The 23,094-nt window shown below is 46.5% G+C and overlaps 1 protein-coding gene across 1 annotated transcript in view; it reads left to right on the forward strand.

Moving 5' to 3' along the window:
- Positions 1-23,094, forward strand: part of RIMKLB (ribosomal modification protein rimK like family member B) — a 108,841-nt gene that overhangs the window by 62,767 nt on the left and 22,980 nt on the right. Inside the window, exon 3 of the mRNA XM_089651887.1 lies at positions 19,579-19,795. Within this exon, the coding sequence (XP_089508013.1) occupies positions 19,627-19,795 (169 nt within the window). The 5' untranslated portion in view covers positions 19,579-19,626. The remainder of the gene's footprint in view (positions 1-19,578; positions 19,796-23,094) is intronic.

Consider the following 23,094-nt stretch of genomic DNA (forward strand, 5'->3'; position numbering starts at 1 on the left):
TGGAAGGGGGCCTCGGGGCTGTCCCTAATTTTGGAAGGGGGCCTCGGGGCTGTCCGTAATTTTGGAAGGGGGCCTCGGGGCTGTCCGTAATTTTGAAGGGGGCCTGGGGGCTGTCCGTAATTTTGGAAGGGGGCCTGGGGGCTGTCCGTAATTTTGGAAGGGGGCCTGGGGGCTGTCCGTAATTTTGGAAGGGGGCCTCGGGGCTGTCCCTAATTTTGGAAGGGGGCCTCGGGGCTGTCCCTAATTTTGGAAGGGGGCCTCGGGGCTGTCCCTAATTTTGGAAGGGGGCCTCGGGGCTGTCCGTAATTTTGGAAGGGGGCCTGGGGGCTGTCCGTAATTTTGGAAGGGGGCCTCGGGGCTGTCCCTAATTTTGGAAGGGGGCCTCGGGGCTGTCCCTAATTTTGGAAGGGGGCCTCGGGGCTGTCCCTAATTTTGGAAGGGGGCCTCGGGGCTGTCCCTAATTTTGGAAGGGGGCCTCGGGGCCGTCCGTAATTTTGGAAGGGGGCCTCGGGGCCGTCCGTAATTTTGGAAGGGGGCCTCGGGGCCGTCCGTAATTTTGGAAGGGGGCCTCGGGGCCGTCCGTAATTTTGGAAGGGGGCCTCGGGGCTGTCCCTAATTTTGGAAGGGGGCCTCGGGGCTGTCCCTAATTTTGGAAGGGGGCCTCGGGGCTGTCCCTAATTTTGGAAGGGGGCCTCGGGGCTGTCCCTAATTTTGGAAGGGGGCCTCGGGGCTGTCCCTAATTTTGGAAGGGGGCCTCGGGGCTGTCCGTAATTTTGGAAGGGGGCCTCGGGGCTGTCCCTAATTTTGGAAGGGGGCCTCGGGGCTGTCCCTAATTTTGGAAGGGGGCCTCGACTGAAAAAAGGTTGAGGAACACTGGGTTGGACTATGCTCCCTGAGTGCATCTCGAGGTTTAAAGCGAAACTCTAGGGAAAAACAAACTTGGTTCTACGTAGGGTGTGGTAGGGTTCGATCCCCTTGAAGTCATAAACTGTCACCGTATAAAGCTTTTTCTCCTTTAGCTCCATCTTACCTTTAACAGTTGTCAGGCTATTCAGCCATATTTTGCCCCTAACTTGTATTTCGCTGCTCGTAATTTGTACAGCCTGTTCTCATCTTGTCTAACATCCAAATTGGGAGTGGGGGGCAGTCTACCCAAACCTTCAAAGTCCCAGCCGGGAGCATACACATCAGGGTGGCTTGGCAGGACTTCAAGGAGACCCTTCCTGGAAGCATAGCCACCCCATAGGCAGAAGAAGCAGGGCATAGATTTTGTTGCAAGACTTTGCTGCAAACATAGCCTACAAAGGTTCTAGCAACAATAGTTGTACGGTGAGGTATGCCCTTACACATACAATTTAACGAGGATTTATTAACCCCTAGATGCCGAGCGCACACAAATATGCAGCCTCTTGGCGCCTGGGCCTTGCCGCTGAGCTGCTGCATATTTGTATACATCTGAAAATACATATGTGCTGAGCGCGCGCTCCCAGCACACATGACCGTGACTCACGGAGACTCATCTCCCCTTACAATCGGGATCTTTTCCAATCGTGACAGCGAATCACGGTGGTCACATGACCCTAAAATCCCGCCTTCTGAAACCTCAAAGGGCCGGGAGGCGCCGGCGCAAATGGGTTAATTTTAAGTTCAATGATCGAATAAATCATGTTTGTAGTGTTTTGTCTTGGGTTTTTTTTTTTTTTGGCACGCTCCGTGTGTCCAAAGACAGCAGGAGGAGTGGGAACGTTTCAAGGTTGGTGTGTAGATAGGAAGCTAGCAAGTCGCTCACCCACCCAGCTTCCACCTGAAACTACATTTGGATGGACTCTAAAGACCAACTTCTTCTGGCCACTCGTGATGCGCAAAGTCCACTTTTTTTGGTCACAGGGTGCTGTTCTCTGCAACATTCTCATTTGAGTCAAGGCCAGTGTGGTGGGTTCTTGATGATGTCCTGGCCTCACTGGAAAGAAACTGGTGCTGGAAGTCTAAGTGCCTGCCACATGGGGTAAGCTTTGAAAATGGTGTTACCGCCTTGAAATGCATAACCACAACCCCGTTGTCTGCCATGATGAACAGTTCTCACACTTTCAGATCAGCTCCTGTGCTTCTGAGCACTCTGCCACCGGCGGTTCTGCTCTCCATTGCTCCAGATCACTAATGCCCGGCCTGGGTTCCTGTGATGGCTCCTGGTTTCATGCTGTATATTTTTTTTAATACTCTACTACAAGGGTGTCATGCTCAATTTCTTGACGGGCCGCATCAGCATTATGGTTGCCCTCAAAGGGCCGGTTGTATCTGTAAGACTAGATGTCCAGAGTACCCCGTCCTCTTAGATCACAGTGCACCCCTCTTACCTTGTGCTGCTGCCAGGAAGAAGGTGGAGGTGGAGCTGGGATGCAGAAAGCGCAGGGTCTGGAGGAGGACCAAAGGAGGGCTGCAGTCAGCTGCTGAAGTCTGCAGGGAAGGTGTAGACAAGGGGGTGCTGCGGCTGCACAGAGACATGCAGGATATGTAGGAGGAGTTCTGTCCTCTCTGCTGCCAAATGCTGAGACCAAGGATGAGGGTTTGCAGGAATGAGCCTCTCCGTGGCTGCATGGAGAAGAGCAGGATCTGGTGGAGGAGATCTGTCCTCCTCTTCTGTTGACTACTGAGACAAGGTGGAGACGAGGAAGTGCCACAGCTACGAGGAAGTGCCACAGCTGCAGGAGAGGTCTGAGGGCCACATGAAATGGCTTGGAGGGCCAGATATGGCCCTCGGGCCTTGTGTTTGACACCTGTGCTCTGCTACATGTGAGCGATTAACTTTCACCTTTTTATTAGTAAAATATTTTCTGCACTTAAATGCGCCCTCTTGTGCCTGAGGCCAGGGTGTCAAATGGCCAATGCATTGGTGATGGACTATGGCTTTGATGCATGCACACGAGCCACAGATTTTGGCGCTGTGTGGATGTGTTTTTGGATTGTAAACTCGTCAATTGGATCTTCTGCTGTTCCGTATGTATGGATTGTATTTCCCTCTTCAGAATTTTAGTCTCTCGTGTCTTCTAGCTTACAGTTGGCCAAAAGCGCTGAATAATTTCCTTCCTGCCTGTTTGCCAGCTGTAGGTGTGTTCCGGCGATCAGCGAAGATGAGGTTTCTGGTGCAGCAGGCATCATGTGACACCGTTCTAAACTGCTTGTGACTGAGTAAATCCTCGGTGGCACCGCACTCTCGCCTCCTGTCTGCCGCAAGGCATGAGCAAGAATTCTCATGAAGCTAACCTGAGAAAACAGCAATACATTGTTTTGCTGCTTAAACAGGAAATCTTTATCTGACAGTCCAAGGGAAGAAAAGCTTACTGTATGAGCCTGGTTGTCGTGTGTGTGTGTGTGTGTGTGTGTGTGTGTGTGTGTGTGTGTGTGTGTGTGTGTGTGAACCGAGGGTTGCAGACGGTTCTAGAGCATGCTTGGTCATATCCTTTGTAGACTGAGTACCTGCCAAGCTAGACTTAAAAGGTGAGGTAGACGAAAATGCAGTTGTCATTAAAGACAAACGTCCCTCTTCTCAGTCAATATTGAGTGTTATCTTCATTCTGCAAGCATTCAGTAAATTGGAATACATTAACTTTGTGTTTAACTTTTTTTTTTTTTTTTTTTTGTTACACCCTGGTTCATAGCCTAGGCAAATACCATACATCCCAGGAGTGGTTAGGAGGTGATGAAGGGCTTTCTCAGCTAAACACTCTCCTGCCTGCATCCCTGAGCTAAGGGCAGATGGATTCCAGGAAGTAAATGCTACATGAAGTATCTGCTTTTAAGATGGCTGCAGATAGAAATGCGGGGGAGGGGGGCTTTCTAAGTTTTTTGTTTTTTTCAACAAAATAAAGCATGGAGACATGGATGGATGGGAGATTTTTGCTTTTGAATACTAAAAAATAAATTGATTAGTTTGTGGTGCTCAGATGCAGTGTAGTTCCACTTGAGGGAATTCTCATAAGCAGTAAAAATGGGTACATACATTAATGACAGACATGCTGGTCGGTGAATTGGATCTGTCTAAATTGTCCCTAGTATGTGTATGTATGAATGTGAGTTAGGGACCTTAGATTGTACGCCCCTTGAGGATGAGGGACCTTAGCTTGCACGCCCCTTGAGGGTGAGGGACCTTAGCTTGCACGCCCCTTGAGGGTGAGGGACCTTAGCTTGCACGCCCCTTGAGGGTGAGGGACCTTAGCTTGCACGCCCCTTGAGGGTGAGGGACCTTAGCTTGCACGCCCCTTGAGGGTGAGGGACCTTAGCTTGCACGCCCCTTGAGGGTGAGGGACCTTAGCTTGCACGCCCCTTGAGGGTGAGGGACCTTGGCTTGCACGCCCCTTGAGGGTTAGGGACCTTAGATTGTACGCCCCTTGAGGGTTAGGGACTGATGTGAATGTACAATATATATGTAAAGCGCTGTGTAAATTGATGGCGCTATGTAAGTACCTGAAATAAAATTTGTCTGCAAGCCATCTAAAAGATCTCCACCTTGGGTTCACATATATGCAGTGCAGTATAATAGCGTGATTCACACAAGAACTGCATTCCTGTGCAAATCACATGCGATTTTTCTGCGGTGCGATCGGAGTCATACATTTTGTTGCGTAAATTGACGGCGCTATATAAGTACCTGAAATAAAATAAATAAATAATGACTAAAAACACTTGTTGGGGAGGCCAATACAGGTAAGGTGTTAAAATGTGAAGAAAATCTCTTCTGCTCCTTCCCTGATAGAAGCCCAATTTGTGGGCATTACTACGGTTTAGCTTGGTTGTCTAAGAGCCCTGCCAAAGGATTTCAATTTCTTCAATGCAGAGATTTACACAGCCCTCACTCGAGAGCACTTTTTTTCCTTTTTTTTTTTTCTCCTCCTTCCCCTGTTGCGGTTCAGTAAGGCTGATGTCAGACGGGGGACTCTGTCGCTAGCAGCAAAATCACCAGCATCAGAAATGCCAAAAGGGCTGTCTCTATGGAATCTTTCTTTTTCAGCTTTGGTAACTGAATTGCCTCTCAAGAAGCTGACCATTCTAAAACCCTATATAGGGACAGACAGGCAGCCTCTTGGCAATCCTGCTGCCTACTTCAACCAGTCATCAGCAACAGCAGTGTCACCCATCTGACAACATAACAGGTCTTGTCCTTCCGGCCTGTGACTGGACAGCGAACGAAGCAGCAGATTGGTCTTCTGTTATCATTCTCCTCCAATCAGCATGTGCTTGGCACAGGGGCGGACTGACAACTCATGGCCCCTGGGCAATAGGGGATCATGGGGGCCCTGTGTCCTTGCCCCAACTCAAAAAAGCCTATGATAAAGGTACCAGGGGCATCTCATGGGGCCCCCTACTGACCCCGGGCCCTCGGGCGGTGCCCGAGTTTCCAAATGGTCAGTCTGCCCCTGGCTTGGCACATGAGCGCTGCCACACTGAAGAATCTGGCGCCAGGGAGAGAAGCCAATGGAAGTAGGACACCGCTGGACCGAGGAGCAGGTAGGACAGAGGAGCAGGTTTTCTGCACAGTAGAGCCGAGCGGCCGGCCTGGTATTCTAACACAGCGGCGGGAGTCCCGGGCCGGCCCGTTCCATATTCATTCCATAAGACACAGACATTACCCCCATTTTTTGGGGGGGAAAAATGCATCTTATGGAGTGAAAAATACGATAATTCTACACTACCGGAAGGGGTGAGGGTTATGACATGCAAGTAGGGTGGAGGTGGTCAGGTTGCCCAGGGTGTTTTTTTTTTTTTTTGTTTTTTTTACCTTTAACTGCTGACATCGGGTTTCTTTAGAAAAGATTCATGGGACAAAAAAAAACTTTATTGGGAGGGGCGACTAATTCCCTATCAGCCACTAAGCACCACATGGCAATTCTGTGTGTGTATATAGATCACAATCAGGTGGGGGGGGGGGCAACTGTCGTAAAGGGCTGTGCTGGGTGGCAAGAGCCATGTAAAGATGGACAAGTACTTTCGTTACATGTATTTGATGTGTATATAGCAGTTTGCCTGGAGTTCAGCTTTAATCCTCTTCTGTGGCACACCCTCTCCCAAATTCTTGAATGCCCGTCATCTGGTTTCTGTCTGCTACGATGAAGCCGAGGGCCCCCAGCCAACAAAGTAATGCAATATGCTGAACTATAAACACGGCATTCTTGCAGCGTGGTTGGGTTACCCATAGACAATGGGAAGAGTGTCCTTGGCAGAAGGAGATAAGAAGCATCTGATGCCTGTCGTCCTGTGGATGTAGGCACTGTGCCCACCCAACCTTGATACACCCATTCTACTCCAGATTTTAGGTGGTCCGTGTGCCCAGCACCAGAGGCCGGTGCCCTGTTTGTTACAAGTTGGTTTTTCCCAATCTGAACCTGATTTTAAGGTTGGATCAGCTTCCAGGTTTGTTTTTTTTTTTTTTTTTTGTCAAAACTTAATTGAACAAGCTGAAGTTAGAAGCTGATTGGCTCCCATGCACAGCCACACCAGATTCTGAGTGCTCCGGTTTTAGTAAGTCTCTCCCCCCAGTGTGCCCAGCACCAAAGCCAGTGTACGGTTTGTTACAGCCAGTAGGCTTTTACCAATCCAAACCTGGTTAACCACTTGCCGACCGCTGATAGCCGAATGACTGCAGCCGGACAGTTCTCGGAGGGAGTCCTGACGCCCTCCGGTGTGCCCATGGGGGTGCGCACTCGGCGATCTCCATGATCGCTGTGTCCTACGGACACAGTTGATCACGTGATGTAGTAAAAGGCCAATCACAGCAGCCTTTTACCACGCGATCAGCAGTGTCCAATGACACAGCAAATCACCGGTAAATTCAGTTGCCCTCTCTGCCAATCCCTCCACTGGCCTCCACTCAGTGTCCTCCACCCCTCTCTGCCAATCCCTCCACTGGCCTCCACTCAGTGTCCTCCACCCCTCTCTGCCAATCCCTCCACTGGCTTTCACTCAGTGTTCTCCATCCCTCTCTGCCAATCCCTCCACTGGCCTCCACTCAGTGTCCTCCATCCCTCTCTGCCAATCCCTCCACTGGCCTCCACTCAGTGTCCTCCACCCCTCTCTGCCAATCCCTCCACTGGCCTCCACTCAGTGTCCTACACCCCTCTCTGCCAATCCCTCCACTGGCTTCCACTCAGTGTTCTCCATCCCTCTCTGCCAATCCCTCCACTGGCCTCCACTCAGTGTCCTCCATCCCTCTCTGCCAATCCCTCCACTGGCCTCCACTCAGTGTCCTCCATCCCTCTCTGCCAATCCCTCCACTGGCCTCCACTCGGTGTTCTCCATCCCTCTCTGCCAATCCCTCCACTGGCTTCTCATTGCCCAACGGATAAAATTCAAAACAATAACGTATAAAGCCGTTTATAACTCTGCCCCAAATTACATCACCAATCTTGTCTCTAAATATCACCCAAACTGTACTCTCCGCTCCTCACAAGACCTCCTACTCTTTCCCTTGTCTCCTCCTCCCATGCTCGTATCCAGGACTTCTCCAGAGCTTCCCCCATCCTCTGGAACTCTCTACCCCAATTTATCAGACTTTCGCCTACTCTGCTCACTTTTAGGTGATCTCTGAAAACCTCTCTTCAGGGAAGCCTATCCTGCCCTCAGCTAATAATGGAATCTTCTACTCTTCCAACCAGTCCATCCCCCACAGTTACTACCTTTTGTACCACCAGCCCCTCCCTCCTAGATTGTAAGCTCCCAGGATCAGGGCCCTCAAATCCCTCTTGTATTGTAACTGTATTGTCTCCCGTTGTATTGTAAAGCGCTGAGCAAACTGTTGGCGCCATAAATCCTGTATAATAATGTAATAATCGGCTGCACTTTACTTATGCTGTCACAGTGTGAGGATAGTACTGCCAATCACCGGCATTTGTCAGGAGGGATCGGCACCTATCATCAGGGCACTGATTATCCGTGCCCAGCAGTGCTGCCTATCGGTGCAGCCTCATCAACGCACATCAGTGAACGAGAGAAAAAATTACCTGTTTGCAAAATTTTATAATAGAAACAATTAAAAACTTTTATTTTTTGCGCTATAAACAAAGAGCAAAAATTAAAAAGAACACCCAGTGGCGAGTACATACCACGAAAAGAAAAAAAAAAAGCAAAAATTTTCAGAAGGGGTACAGTGTTGCATGACCGTGCAAGTGTCATTCAAAGTGTGACAGTGCTAAAAGCTGAAAATTGGCCTGGACAGGAAGGGGGGGGGGTTTATGTCCCCGGTAGGCAAGTGGTTACAGGGGTTGGATCTCCTGGTGAGGTGACTCCATAGAACATAGTGACTTCCTGTGTCACCTTCCTGCCCATTGTGGACTGCTAAAGATGGTGCTGAATGAATTCCTTTTGTCTTCTGTAGACAGTCTGTGGATAGCCGTTGACTGATGCTCTGACTGTCCAAAAACCATCATGATCCTTGATGGTTTTGTAGGAATTGGTGCCCTGTGATGTAGTGTACAGAGGGTGGGCCCTCTTACACAGCATTATATAAACACTTCAATGCTGCTTCTTGGGGATTAAAGCAGCCATGAACTGCAAGACCACTCAAAACTAAATGGTTAGCACATCCGCCTGGCAGTACTCGGGTCGTTGGTTCGAATCCCACCCATGCCACCACCTGCCTGGAGTTTGCATGTTCTCCCCTGTGCCTGTGTGGGTTTCCTCCGGTTACTCCGGTTTCCTCCCACACTCCAAAGACATGCTGGTAGGTGAATTGGCTCCTGTCTAAATTGGCCCTAGTATGTGTATGTATGAATGTGAGTTAGGGACCTTAGATTGTACGCCCCTTGAGGGTTAGGGACCTTAGATTGTACACCCCTTGAGGGTTAGGGACCTTAGATTGTACACCCCTTGAGGGTTAGGGACCTTAGATTGTACGCCCCTTGAGGGTCAGGGATGTGAATGTACAATATATATGTAAAGTGCTGCATAAATTGACGGCGCTATATAAGTACCGCCTATAAATACCTTTGAACATTATCTGTTTCTTGCTGTGGAGCGCACCAGAATGAATATATATATATATATATATATAAATTAGATTGCCAAAAGTATTGGGCCGCCTGCCTTTCCACGTACATGAACTTTAATGGCCCCCCAGTCTTAGTCCGTAGGGTTCAATATTGAGTTGGCCCCGCCCTTTGCAGCTATAACAACTCTTCTGGGAAGGCCGTCCACAAGGTTTAGGAGGGTGTCTATGGGAAGGTTGGACCATTCTTCCAGAAGCACATTTGTGAGGTCAGGCACTGATGTCGGGGGAGGAGGCCTGGCTCACAGTCTCCGCTCTAATTCATCCCAAAGGTGTTCTATGGGGTTGAGGTCAGGACTCTGTGAAGGTCAGTCAAGTTCCTCCACCCCAAACTGGCTCCTCCATGTCTTTATGGCCCTAGTATGTGTATGTATGGATGTAAGTTGGGGACCTTAGATTGTGCATCCCTCGAGGGTTAAGTGTGCGTGCGCGTAAATTGATGGCGCCATACAAGTACCTGAAATAAACTGATATTTCAGTCTTGCGTTGAGTATGGTAGAGGTCTTCCACCATTTATAGTGGCACCATCCAACCATACCACCATCTTTGCCGTTTAACTCTTCTCTCTGCATTTGGGGTTGTCTTCTCTCTCTTGCTGCATCCTGCATAGTACAGGCAGAAGGGGTCCATCAAGAACTGGGGGGGCAAATTCCCTCTTAGAATGTCTGATGGCCGGTGGGAAGATTACCAAAGATCTATTGATTGGAGATGCTAAGATACCGGAGAATCCGAGGGGTGATTAATCTCTCTGTTTGGAGCTGAAGTATAGACTTGGGGCTCGAATAACCCTTTAAGGTATTTATAGATAACTTTTTTTTTTTTTTTTTTGTGGCAGAGATGATGTGGTTGGAAGGGGGGGGGGGGTATAGATTAAATAGAGCCTAGAGTTGAGGTTGAAGAGCACACTACATCTGCATGGAGGATGGGACCTGCATGTACAACGTGGCTGCTAAATATCTTTTCTTTAACCCTTTATCATCTTTGTAACCTTTCCTGCACTCTTCTGTGTGGGGTGGGGGGACGGGCTGGTAGGAGGTGGGGGGTGGCTGCGATTCTGCCTGGCAAGGTTAACCCCCTCCCTGGCACCGCCTTGCTTACAAAGGGCTATATCAGGTTTCCAGGCTCCTTGTCAATGCACATGGCGGAGGGGGGTGGGGAGCTGTGCCTGCATTGTGTTTCAGCTTCAGGGACTGTTGAGAGACAGGAAGGGGCCGTCTGCCTTCTTTATGTCGGGGAGGCCGGGCTTTGTCTGCGGAGGTGATCCCGCCGGCATTGTGTCCAGGGCTGGGATCCTATTTTTCACTTTCTCTCCTTCACAAGAGCCTTTGTATCCACCAGGGCAGGGGGTGGCTGCCTCTAAGCATCCTCTACACTGTGATTAATACTTTACGGCCCTGCCTGATGAAGGGTGGGCTGTCCTGTAGGGGTGTGGTTGCTGTTTGGGGGGGGGGGGATGCTGCAGAGTCCCTGCATGTCTTTTGTGTGGCTTATTCCAGGTTTCAGCAGGCAGGATGGATGGGGGGAAGGGGGGGGGGGGGCATGTGGCTGCCTTCTACCATTACACTGAGTCCATTGTCTGCTGTCTTGCATCTCTTTGCGGCTGGGGGCTGTAGAACAGCTGGGTCAGCACCGCCTGCCTGCGTCGCGAGGAAAACTAATATCATTTACTGCAAAATTGAGCATTTTTCTAACACGTGAAGCTTGGATTTCAGCGCTGTATATGAGCGACATGACAACTGCGATCGTTACACAGCTTTATGCGTCCTTTAAAGGGATCTGTAGTATCCAATGAATACATAATACATAATACAACACAAGTGGGTTTTTTGTTTTTGTGTTTTTTTTTTTTTTACAGCTTTTATTCTGTTCCACAATTAATTTTTATGGCAAAATTTTATAGATTCCCCCAGTAGCAGCTTTTTTGCATATCACGCATTGCATTTAAGTCAAGCTAAAGCACTGCTGCAATAAGATCAATTAGTTACATCAGTACGCAGGGTATATTTTTACATTGCCCAGAGCTTATTTTTAGCTTGCCTGATCTAGCGTTTTCCGCCTCCCTGACCAATGACTGGGTTAGTGCTGTATCTACCTGGTTTGTGGACTGATGCATTTATCATAAAACATCAAAACAGCGCAAATATGTAAAAATATATAAATACACACTGACAAATTATTTGGTGAGTGCGGTGTAGTATTTGAGCGCTATCACAGTGGAAACATGGGTCAAAGTTTGTTTGTTTGTTTTTTTTGGGAAAAGGACTTTCAGGAATACAATTTTATTTTTATGTATTTCTTAATTTTTTTATTTTTCAATATTGATTTGGAGTGGGACTTATTAAAATTTTTCTCATTTTTTTTTTGCAGTGTGTATTTATACAAGTCCCACTCCAAATCAATAGTGAAAAATACAAAATTAAGAAATACATAAATAAAAAACATTGTATTCCTGAAAGTCCTTTTCCCCAAAAAAAAAAAAAAAAAAACTTTCAGGAATGCAATTTATTTTATTTTTATGTATTTAATTTTTTTTATTTTTCACTATTGATTTGGAGTAAGACTTATTAATTTTTCTCATTTTTTGCAGTGTGTATTTATACAAGTCCCACTCCAAATCAATAGTGAAAAATACAAAATTAAGAAATACATAAAAATAAAATAAATTGTATTCCTGAAAGTCCTTTCCCCCAAAAAAAAAAAAAAAAACTTTCGGGAATGCAATTTATTTTATTTTTATGTATTTCTTAATTTTTTTTTTATTTTTCAATATTGATTTGGGGTGGGACTTGGGGCAAAAAAAAATGAGAAGTCCCACTCCAAATCAATAGTGAAAAATAAAAAAAAAATTAAATACGTAAAAATAAAACAAATTGTATTCCTGAAAGTAATTTTCCAAAAAAAAAACAAAAAACGTTGACCCGTGTTTCCACCGTGATAGCGCTCAAATACTGCACCGCACTCACCAGATAATTTTGCAGTGTTTATGTATTTTTACATATTTGTGCTGTTTTGATGTTTATGTATTTTTTGGTGTTTCCACTAATGAGCAGCTGCATTTATTTGGCATATAATTTCACGATTTTTTTGGCGCTGGTGATTTGTGTTTTAAAAAATGATGCGTTGATCAGTTCACAAACCAGATACCTTTTTCTCATATTTTATAAGGTTTTTTTTGTTGTTTTTTTTTTCTTATGGGTGTATGGTTACTGCAATACCAGTCACTGGCTACGAAGATTGAAAACCACAGGCTTGGACCAGCTAAAAGCTGCCCCAGAACCAATGCTTCCCCAGCCAGAAAGGTGGAATGTCCTTAATCCTGTCCATCCTGCTGAAAGAAGTCTATAAAAAAAAAATGAACGCGCTTTAGGACAAAGTGCACTTATACCATTTGCCCCTCACCTAATTTAACCCATTTTTTCCCCCCCACATATGAAAATTTACCTGAATCTGACAGCTGCAGCCTCCAGTGTATACATCTTGCGTTGCAAGTCTCGCTGCGCCTGCGCATTACAGTCCCATAGACTTCAGAGACCATCTCCCTTTGTCTCTGGTCTTGGTACACAGCCCTGTAGAAGCCCACGGGGCTGTAATGTGCAGGTGTGGGCAGGGTAGTGAGACTTGCTGAGATACAACGCCCATGGCCTTCCTGGTTGTCATCCAGCGGAACATGTCATCTCTAATGGTCATGCCTGCACAGTAGAGCCCCATAGTAGTCTATGCAGCTCATCTCCCTGCCACAGATGAGCCCTAGCCCCTCCCTCCTAGATTGTAAGCTCCCAGGATCAGGGCCCTCCTAACCCTCTTGTATTGTTGCTGTATTGTCTTCCGTTATATTGTAAAGCGCTGAGCAAACTGTTGGCGCCATATAAATCCTGTATAATAATATATAAATCCTGTATAATAATATATAAATCCTGTATAATAATATATAAATCCTGTATAATAATATATAAATCCTGTATAATAATAATATTATATAAATCCTGTATAATAATAATATTATATAAATCCTGTATAATAATATTATATAAATCCTGTATAATAATATATAAATCCTGTATAATATATAAATCCTGTATAATAATATATAAATCCTGTATAATAATAATATATAAATCCTGTATAATAATAATAATAATATATAAATCCTGTATAATAATAATAATAATATATAAATCCTGTATAATAATAATAATAATAATAATATATAAATCCTGAATAATAATAATAATAATAATAATATATAAATCCTGTATAATAATAATAATATATAAATCCTGTATAATAATAATAATATATAAATCCTGTATAATAATATATAAATCCTGTATAATAATAATAATAATAATAATATATAAATCCTGTATAATAATAATAATAATAATAATAATAATAATAATAATATATAAATCCTGTATAATAATAATAATAATAATAATATATAAATCCTGTATAATAATAATAATAATATATAAATCCTGTATAATAATAATAATAATATATAAATCCTGTATAATAATAGTTGGTGGGGTTGACTACGCAGATGTGGACTGGAGAGCGAGGACTTCGACTAAGGAGGCTGTGGGCATTGGATCTTACTTTTTGTAGAAAAGTAATAAATTCTCTTTTTAAATTAATTTATCTTATTTTGTTTTTATTTTTTTTTCTTTTGCAGGTCAAAAAAATGTGCATTTATTATTTTTGTCCAAAGGAGCCTTCAAAGCATTGCACCAGCGATCAGTAGATCACTGATGCCATGCAGATCTCCTGCAGACCTGTCAGAATATCTGCTTGCAGTGCTTGATGTACGGCCAAGCAGATATTCTGACAAAAAGCTTCAATGAACTACCATGGCGCCCCACAGCGCTGTGGTAGTTCATTGAAAACTACAAGTCCACAGCCGCTAAGGCTGCTGGGACTTGTAGGCGCTCCATCAGAGCTCTGTGAGTCACGTGGCAATGTGGGTGGAGCCCTGAACGGCCACCCTGTTTTCAAATCTGATAGTACGGGGAAACTTCAACCCATATTATCTGTGGGGAGCAGCGGGCGCTGCTGCAGCTATGGGAACATGTTACATGTTCCACCCTTAAAACGGGTGGAACATGTAACATGTTTCAAAGGTGTAAAAATGGTGCAGCACTATGATTAATACGAAGTGAAACCAATTAAAATGTCCTAAATGCTAAATGTTCTAATAAATTATTTATTTGAACTACTACACTATGGGCACTCTCCTTGGTCTCCTGTGAGGAGCTTTATCATTTTTAGAGCCTTGCCGTGATCCAGTCCATCCATCCAGAGAGGGAAGCACCTGTATACCGGTATCCATACCCACCTATCCCTTAAAGGGACCTCTGGCTTGCTGGATCCATTCACATCCCTCGAGGGCTCATATCCATATTCCTGGAGGGGGAATCATCTCATGTTCCAGCTCGGACTTAGACCTATGAAGGGGGCCTTTGTTGATCTATACACCATGTAATTTTATTACGCTTCTGGTGAGTGCGCAATTCTTACTTTACCACTGGGAGCACCACCACTGGATTGAAGATTCTATGTCATTCACACTACATAGACTGTCACACTTTTACAATTTATTTAACATTTAGGACATTTTAATTGGTTTCATTTCGTATTAATCGTAGCGCTGCACCATTTTTACATATATAACAAGGTTTTATTTGGTTTCCTTATGTGCTCAGCCGCTTGTTCTAAGAGCGCTCACTTTTATTATGTTCCAAAGGTGAACTTATCCTTTTAAGTGTGCATTTGTATATGAAAATAGTTATTCTTCAAATGAGTTTGGAGAGGGAGGGTTCCTCAGTATGCCCCTGCTGCGATCATTCATGGTACCCGCATTACTCCCCACCTAATTTTCTTGTCTAGGCGCACATGGGTGTGTTTATAATGGCGCGAGTCTGCTGCTACACTTTCAATAGATTAATAGCTACCAACAATCATTTGGCCCACATTGGCAACAGATGGCTATTTATGAACGGAGGCAGGCCAGTAGTATGTAGAAGAGATTATTTGCACATGTTCACAACATAGCGGGGAATATTCTCTCATGATTCACAACTTGTGTACTCCATTCCATTATTATTATTATACAGTATTTATAAAGCGCCAATAGTTCGCTCAGCGCTGTACATTACAAAGGGGGACAGAACATGTGACAGAACAATACCAATACAATGCAAAACATGAGGGGATCGAGGGCCCTGCTCCTTGGAGCTTACAATCTAGGAGGGAGGGGATGGTGGCACAGGAGGAGATAGCTGTGGGGGATGGAGTGGTAGGAAGAGTGGAGGAGGTCGGCAAGTTAGCAGGGGGTGGGGTAGGCTTCCCTGAAGAGGTGGGTTTTCAGGGTGCGCCTAAAGGAGAGGAGAGTAGGTGATAATCTGATGGGTTGGGGCAGGGAGTTCCAGAGGATGGGTGACACCCTGGAGAAGTCCTGGAGGCGGGCATGGGAGGAGGAGACCAGGGAACTAGAGAGGAGGTCTTGTGAGGAGCGGAGTGTGCGTGTTGGGCGGTACTTGGATATTAGGTCAGTGATGTAGTTCGGGGCAGTATGGTGGACAGCTTTGTACGTCAATGTTAGGATTTTGAATTTGATCCGTTGGGCACTCGGAAGCCAGTGGAGGGATTGGCAGAGGGGGGTGGCGGAGACGGAGCGGTTGGAAAGGTGAATGAGTCTGGCAGCCGTATTCAGGATGGACTGAAGCGGGGATAGCCTGTGGCGAGGCAGGCCAGTGAGGAGGGAGTTGCAGTAGTCGAGTCGTGATATGATGAGGGAGTGGGTGAGCTGTTTAGTGGTTTCTGGGGTTAGGAACGTGCGGATTTTGGCGATGTTGCGGAGGTGGAGTCTGCATGAGTTTGTTAGTGATTGGACTTGGGGCTGGAAGGATAGGTTGGAGTCCAGAATGACACCGAGTACTCTGGCCTGCGGGGCGGGTTTGATGGTGGCGTTGTTGGATGTGTGGGGACCAATTAAAGTTAACCTGTCAGAAGTTGGGCATAAGAGCTGAAATTCCCATCCATTCATTTTAAGTTTCATCCACCAAGCTCTTGAGTGGCCAGTTGAACAATTGAAAGTTTTTTTTTTTTTTTTGTTTTTTGTTTTTTTTTTTCTGTTAAACCAGACTTGTAGATGATAGTGAGGCTTTTACACTGCGTTTGCAGTTCAGCCATCCCATCATGTTTCTGGCACTGGCGGCTGAGCCCTGGTTCACGCTGATGCGGTCCGGAATTCGCAGCGTATTATCAGAATTGCACCCCGTTCATGCGAACCGCTGCGGGTGTGTATGTTCAGTTACATACACATCGGTGCGATGTGCAGAATCGAATCACATAGGTGTGAATATCCATGCGATCTGATTCTAGTGCGGATCCAAAAAAAGGGTCCGGCACCTTTCTTGGTGCGGTGCAATTAGAGCCGTAGAAAATGACTCCGATCGCATGTGATTTGCACAGGAATGCGGTGCGAATCACATGCGATATACTGCACCGCATATATGTGAACCCAAGCTGAAGGTGGAGATCTTTTAGATGGCTTGCAGACAGTTTTATTTATTTCAGGTACTTATATAGAGCCATCAATTTACGCAGCACTTTACATATATATTGTACATTCACATCAGTCCCTAACCCTCAAGGGGCGTACAATCTAAGGTCCCTAACTCAGTCATACATACACCTACTCGGGACAATTTAGACAGGAGCCAAATCACCTACCAGCATGTCGTTCGAGGAAACCGGAGTACCCAGAGGAAACCCGCACAGGGAGAACATGCAAACTCCAGGCAGGTGATGCCATGGTTGGGATTCAAACCAATGACCCGAGTACTGCCAGGCGGAAGTGCTAACCTTTTAGCCACTGTGCTGCCAGTTAAATTCCACTTGCCTATTTGAGACTGGGCACATAGCTTATTCTCATGACAGACGCTTTCAGAAAAGATGAAGCACCTCCTGCATTAATAAGCACTTCCAGTTTTTGAACATTTTTCGTATAGACCACAGGAAATGCCCAACCTTCACTTAAAGCGGAGATCCACTTACCTGTCAAAAAATGTCATCAGCTACAAAAACTGTAGCTGCTGACTTTTAAACAGCCACTTACCTGTCTCTCGGTCCCATGGTGTGTCCCTTGCAGCCAGTTTCACCTGCCGTCCTGTATTCCAGGAGGCCGGCATCTTCATTGTGGGCACCCGGCTGTGATAGATTGCGGCTTCACAGCCGGGCACCCACTGCGCATGCGCGAGTAGTACTGCGCTTCCTGAATGGTCCTGTAGTCTTCTGGGACCTGTCACGTGTCCCAAAAGACAAGGAGGGAGGACACCTTCCGTTTCTAATCGCCTAGGCCAGGGGTAGGCAACCTGCGGCTCTCTCGCTGTTGTGGAACTACATTTCCCATGAGGCATTGCAACATTACAAAACTGAGTTACAGCTATGGCTTGCAGAGGCATAATGGAACTTGTAGTCCTGCAACAGCTGGAGAGCCGCAGGTTGCCTGGCCTAGGCGATCGGACTGGAAATGGGAGCGGGTACCTGCTCACCCACCCGCCCCCGCCCCCCAAAGGTGCCAATCCTTAATGGGGAACGGGGGTGCAGTCCTTAAATCGGAACTTCCCCTTTTGGGTGGAGCTCCGCTTTAATCATTGCGGTGAGCCAGGTATAGCTACCCCAAGACTGAGAATCATGGGCAGTGAGACACCAGTGACAGTGTGATCATCCTGATTCGGCTGAGGTGTCAGCGGCCCATACACACTGAATCATTTGTTCCCTTTTCTCTGTAGAAAAGACTAATTGGCTGCTGCCCACAGATTTCACAGCAGGTTGGAAACACTTTCTGCAACAATTGCTCCCTCTGATTGGAAGGGTTTCACTTTAGGCTGTTGATCCAGGGAGTCTCCTTTTTGTCTTTGGGCTGAGGGAAATTATTTTTCTTCCAGTTCCAGAGCAAATTTTGGTTCATTTTTTTTTAGGGCCGGTTCACACCATGCCCGGAGCTAAATCGTATAGCAACGTGCTGCGCATTCCTCTGCGATTTCACATGAAGCTGTGTGCTGCGATTTTAAAGCCCTTTCATTTTGAATGGGCTATAATTGCTCCACTCCAGAAGTAGCGCATGCACTTCTTTTTTTTTTTTTTTTTTTTTTTTAATGCACTAACCGGATCGCATGGTACAAACGTATGCGATCCAGTGCAGGCAGGTGTGGCAAATGCTCTGCGTTTGCAACCTGAATTTGGGGTGTCATTACATTTTTGACACCCACTACAAATCACAAGTGCAGTGCGTTTTGTTTTGTTTTTTTGTTTGTTTTGTTTTTTACATGCGGGTTGAATCGCACAGGAACACACAGCGCGTTCCTATGCAATTTCAGATGCTGGCATGGTGTAAATCAGCCTTAGTTTTTTTTTGTTTGTTTGGGGGGGGGGGGAGGGGGTTGCCTATTTCAGATCAACTGCAGGTTTAGGGTTCTGTTTTTTTTTTTATTTAATTTTTGTACAGCTTTTGTGAACCCTTTTTTTTTTGTTTTTGTTTTTTTTTGTTTTGTTTTTTTTTTTTTTTTTTACACCTAAATGAAAATCCATAAAGCCACTGTCTTTTACAGCCAATTCCTCTTTTATTAGCAATGACTAATGCAGGCCATAGATGGGGCGTAAATCTGCCGATTTTTTTTGGCCGACAGAAAAATCGTCCGATATTCGTACCGTGTGTGGGTTATTTTGTCCGTTTTTCGTGTTTTTTGCTCTTTCAGATTATCGGTCATGTTGGAAAATTTTTGGAAAACGACTGATTTTCATCAGATTGGTCAAACCGAATAATATTTCCAGCGACAAATTTGTGCGCATGTGCAGTGACCTGGAAACAAAAGTTTTGCGCGAACGAAATTTCTTTTCCGGGACAAATGTCAAAAGTTCTAGCATGTAAACAAAACATTTCATGTCTTCCTGTGTTAATAGCTTTGTGTGTGATGTACAGAAGAACTTGTATCCTCTGTATATTGCACTTTGCTGTAGTACCCCACAAATGATTTAATGTTCATTATAATCTATGAAACTTCATATAAATAATAACAGACCTAAACTTTTAAAGCAGCACAGCTTTATTGACACATTGTCATTATCCAAAACAGCGTTTTTTTTTTTTTTGTTTTAAAGGTTACGAATTTCAAGACTTTATCGGCTGATTTGCGTAATAATTGGTGGTCACGTTGGCTTTTAGACCGACCGATATTTAGTTCAGAATCGTCAGATTTTAAACACCTCTATGGCCTGCTTAAGGCCTCTTTGTAGACAAATTCATCAGCATGGTTGTCCAAAGCTGTTCACATATTTGCAAGGACTTGTGTGCCATCTTTCTTCACTTTTGGTCTGTGGGTGGACAGGAGCCTAGGCTGAGCACCAGCATTTCTCGAACACCCTGAGTGGGGTGGGAAGCACTTTCTCTGTTTTCGATGGGTGTCCTTTAGCTTTCCAGTTCTGCTTTTTTTTTTTTTTTTTTTTTTTTTAATGAAAAACCTTTTTTTTCTCTATTTCAGAGCACGTCCTAGGGCGACCTCTGTCTCTGCATACCAGGGCCTGTGAAGATGTGCAGCTCCGGTCGTATCTGGTTCCTGACAGACAGAAGGATAAAAGATGACTACCCTCAGCAGGAGATACTGCGCGCCCTCAAAGCTAAATGCTGTGAGGAAGAGCTGGAATTCAGATACCTGCTTATGGACGAAGTGGTCCTGACCATTGAGCAAGGGAACCTTGGTGAGTTAATTGTACAGTTTTTGTTAAGACCCCCTAATAATGTTTGAATATCTTAGGCCTGAATTACACTGGCTTCCAGCTATAAGAGCCGTGTTGAACAGCAAGCTTTTATGAAACTTGGCAAGCTTCAAGCAACTTTTGTATAAGCTTTTGGAGCGCCCTTCAAGTGGGACTACACTGCACCCGAGCACCACAAACCAAAAACACGAATTCAAAAAACTACACTCCCTCGGCCTCAGAGATTCTGCTCTCTCCTGGCTCTCATCCTACCTGTCACAATGCTCTTTCAGCGTTACCTATAATGCTACCACCTCCCCCTCACTCCCCCTCTCTGTTGGGGTCCCTCAAGGCTCTGTCCTCGGGCCCCTTCTCTTCTCCATCTACACCTCCTCCCTTGGCCAACTCATACACTCTCATGGCTTCAACTACCATCTCTATGCCGACGATACACAAATCTATCTCTCACCCCCTCGGTCTCCGCCCGAATCACACACCTACTGAGCGACATATCAGACTGGATGTCACTCCACTTCCTTAAACTGAACCTCTCCAAAACCGAGTTTCTTGTCTTCCCCCCAGCCCGGACACCACCCCCCATTGACTTCTCCATCACATCCAACAACGCCACCATCAAACCTGCCCCGCAGGCCAGAGTACTCGGTGTCATTCTGGACTCCAACCTATCCTTCCAGCCCCAAGTCCAATCTTTAACAAACTCGTGCAGACTCCACCTCCGCAACATCGCCAAAATCCGCACGTTCCTAACCCCAGAAACCACTAAACAGCTCATCCACTCCCTCATCATATCACGACTCAACTACTGCAACTCCCTCCTCACTGGCCTGCCTCGCCGCTGGCTATCCCCGCTTCAGTCCATCCTGAATACGGCTGCCAGACTCATTCACCTTTCCAACCGCTCCGTCTCCGCCACCCCCCTCTGCCAATCCCTCCACTGGCTTCCGATTGCGCAACGGTTCAAATTCCTAACACTGACGTACAAAGCTGTCCACCATACTGCCCCAAACTACATCACTGACCTAATATCCAAATACCACCCAACACGCACACTCCGCTCCTCACAAGACCTCCTTCTCTCTAGTTCCCTGGTCTCCTCCTCCCATGCCTGCCTCCAGGACTTCTCCAGGGTGTCACCCATCCTCTGGAACTCCCTGCCCCAACCCATCAGATTATCACCTCTCCTCTCCTTTAGGTGCACCCTGAAAACCCACCTCTTCAGGGAAGCCTACCCCACCCCCTGCTAACCTGCCGACCACCTCCACTCTTCCTACCACTCCATCCCCCACAGCTATCTCCTCCTGTACCACTATCCCCTCCCTCCTAGATTGTAAGCTCGAAAGAGCCGGGCCCTCGATCCCCTCATGTTTTGCATTGTATTGGTATTGTTCTGTCACATGTTCTGTCCCCCTTTGTAATGTACAGCGCTGAGCGAACTATCGGCGCTTTATAAATACTGTATAATAATATTCAAAGCAAGTCTCCATGCCTAATTTTGCTGAGAAATCACTTTGAAAACACCACCTAGGATATTGGCAGTGGCCATCTTGAGTAAGGGCAGGCGATTCATGTAGTATTTACATGCATGCAGGCAGGAGGATGTGCTGATCATGAGAAAACGCCATCCTCTCCGGGAGGCATCTGGGATGTATGATGTTGTTTGCCTAGGTCTGGAAGCCAGGAAATAACTGAGGAAATGTAAAAAAAGAAAAGTATCAAAACAGCAAATATAGCTTCCTACCTATTTTTACCAATGCTAGCAACATAAGGATTAAAAATAGTCAATGTTGACTGAGAGGTGAATTTCCACTTTCAGCTCCTGTTTGGAAATGTTATACACAGATCTTAATGGGAGTGCTGACTCACTTTAAACAAGCTGCTAGCAGGCTTCAGCTGGCTTTCAACAAACTTCAAGTAGTGCTGAAGGCTGATAGCAACTTATTTATTTCAGGTACTTATAAAGCGCCATCAATTTACACAGCGCTTTACATATATATTGTACATTCACATCAGTCCCTAACCCTCAAGGGGCGTACAATCTAAGGTCCCTAACCCTCAAGGGGCGTACAATCTAAGGTCCCTAACTCTCACGGGGGGTACAATCTAAGGTCCCTAACCCTCAAGGGGCGTACAATCTAAGGTCCCTAACCCTCAAGGGGCGTACAGGCTAAGGTCCCTAACCCTCAAGGGGCGTACAGGCTAAGGTCCCTAACCCTCAAGGGGCGTACAGGCTAAGGTCCCTAACCCTCAAGGGGCGTACAGGCTAAGGTCCCTAACCCTCAAGGGGCGTACAGGCTAAGGTCCCTAACCCTCAAGGGGCGTACAGGCTAAGGTCCCTAACCCTCAAGGGGCGTACAGGCTAAGGTCCCTAACCCTCAAGGGGCGTACAATCTAAGGTCCCTAACCCTCAAGGGGCGTACAGGCTAAGGTCCCTAACCCTCAAGGGGCGTACAATCTAAGGTCCCTAACCCTCAAGGGGCGTACAATCTAAGGTCCCTAACCCTCAAGGGGCGTACAGGCTAAGGTCCCTAACCCTCAAGGGGCGTACAATCTAAGGTCCCTAACCCTCAAGGGGCGTACAGGCTAAGGTCCCTAACCCTCAAGGGGCGTACAATCTAAGGTCCCTAACCCTCAAGGGGCGTACAGGCTAAGGTCCCTAACCCTCAAGGGGCGTACAGGCTAAGGTCCCTAACCCTCAAGGGGCGTACAGGCTAAGGTCCCTAACCCTCAAGGGGCGTACAGGCTAAGGTCCCTAACCCTCAAGGGGCGTACAGGCTAAGGTCCCTAACCCTCAAGGGGCGTACAGGCTAAGGTCCCTAACCCTCAAGGGGCGTACAGGCTAAGGTCCCTAACCCTCAAGGGGCGTACAATCTAAGGTCCCTAACCCTCAAGGGGCGTACAGGCTAAGGTCCCTAACCCTCAAGGGGCGTACAATCTAAGGTCCCTAACCCTCAAGGGGCGTACAATCTAAGGTCCCTAACCCTCAAGGGGCGTACAGGCTAAGGTCCCTAACCCTCAAGGGGCGTACAATCTAAGGTCCCTAACCCTCAAGGGGCGTACAGGCTAAGGTCCCTAACCCTCAAGGGGCGTACAGGCTAAGGTCCCTAACCCTCAAGGGGCGTACAGGCTAAGGTCCCTAACCCTCAAGGGGCGTACAGGCTAAGGTCCCTAACCCTCAAGGGGCGTACAGGCTAAGGTCCCTAACCCTCAAGGGGCGTACAGGCTAAGGTCCCTAACCCTCAAGGGGCGTACAGGCTAAGGTCCCTAACCCTCAAGGGGCGTAC

The sequence above is a fragment of the Staurois parvus genome, unplaced genomic scaffold, assembly GCF_062004578.1.
Source record: "Staurois parvus isolate SC_StPar_1 unplaced genomic scaffold, SC_StPar_1.0 ptg000667l, whole genome shotgun sequence".
Classification (NCBI taxonomy): domain Eukaryota; kingdom Metazoa; phylum Chordata; class Amphibia; order Anura; family Ranidae; genus Staurois; species Staurois parvus.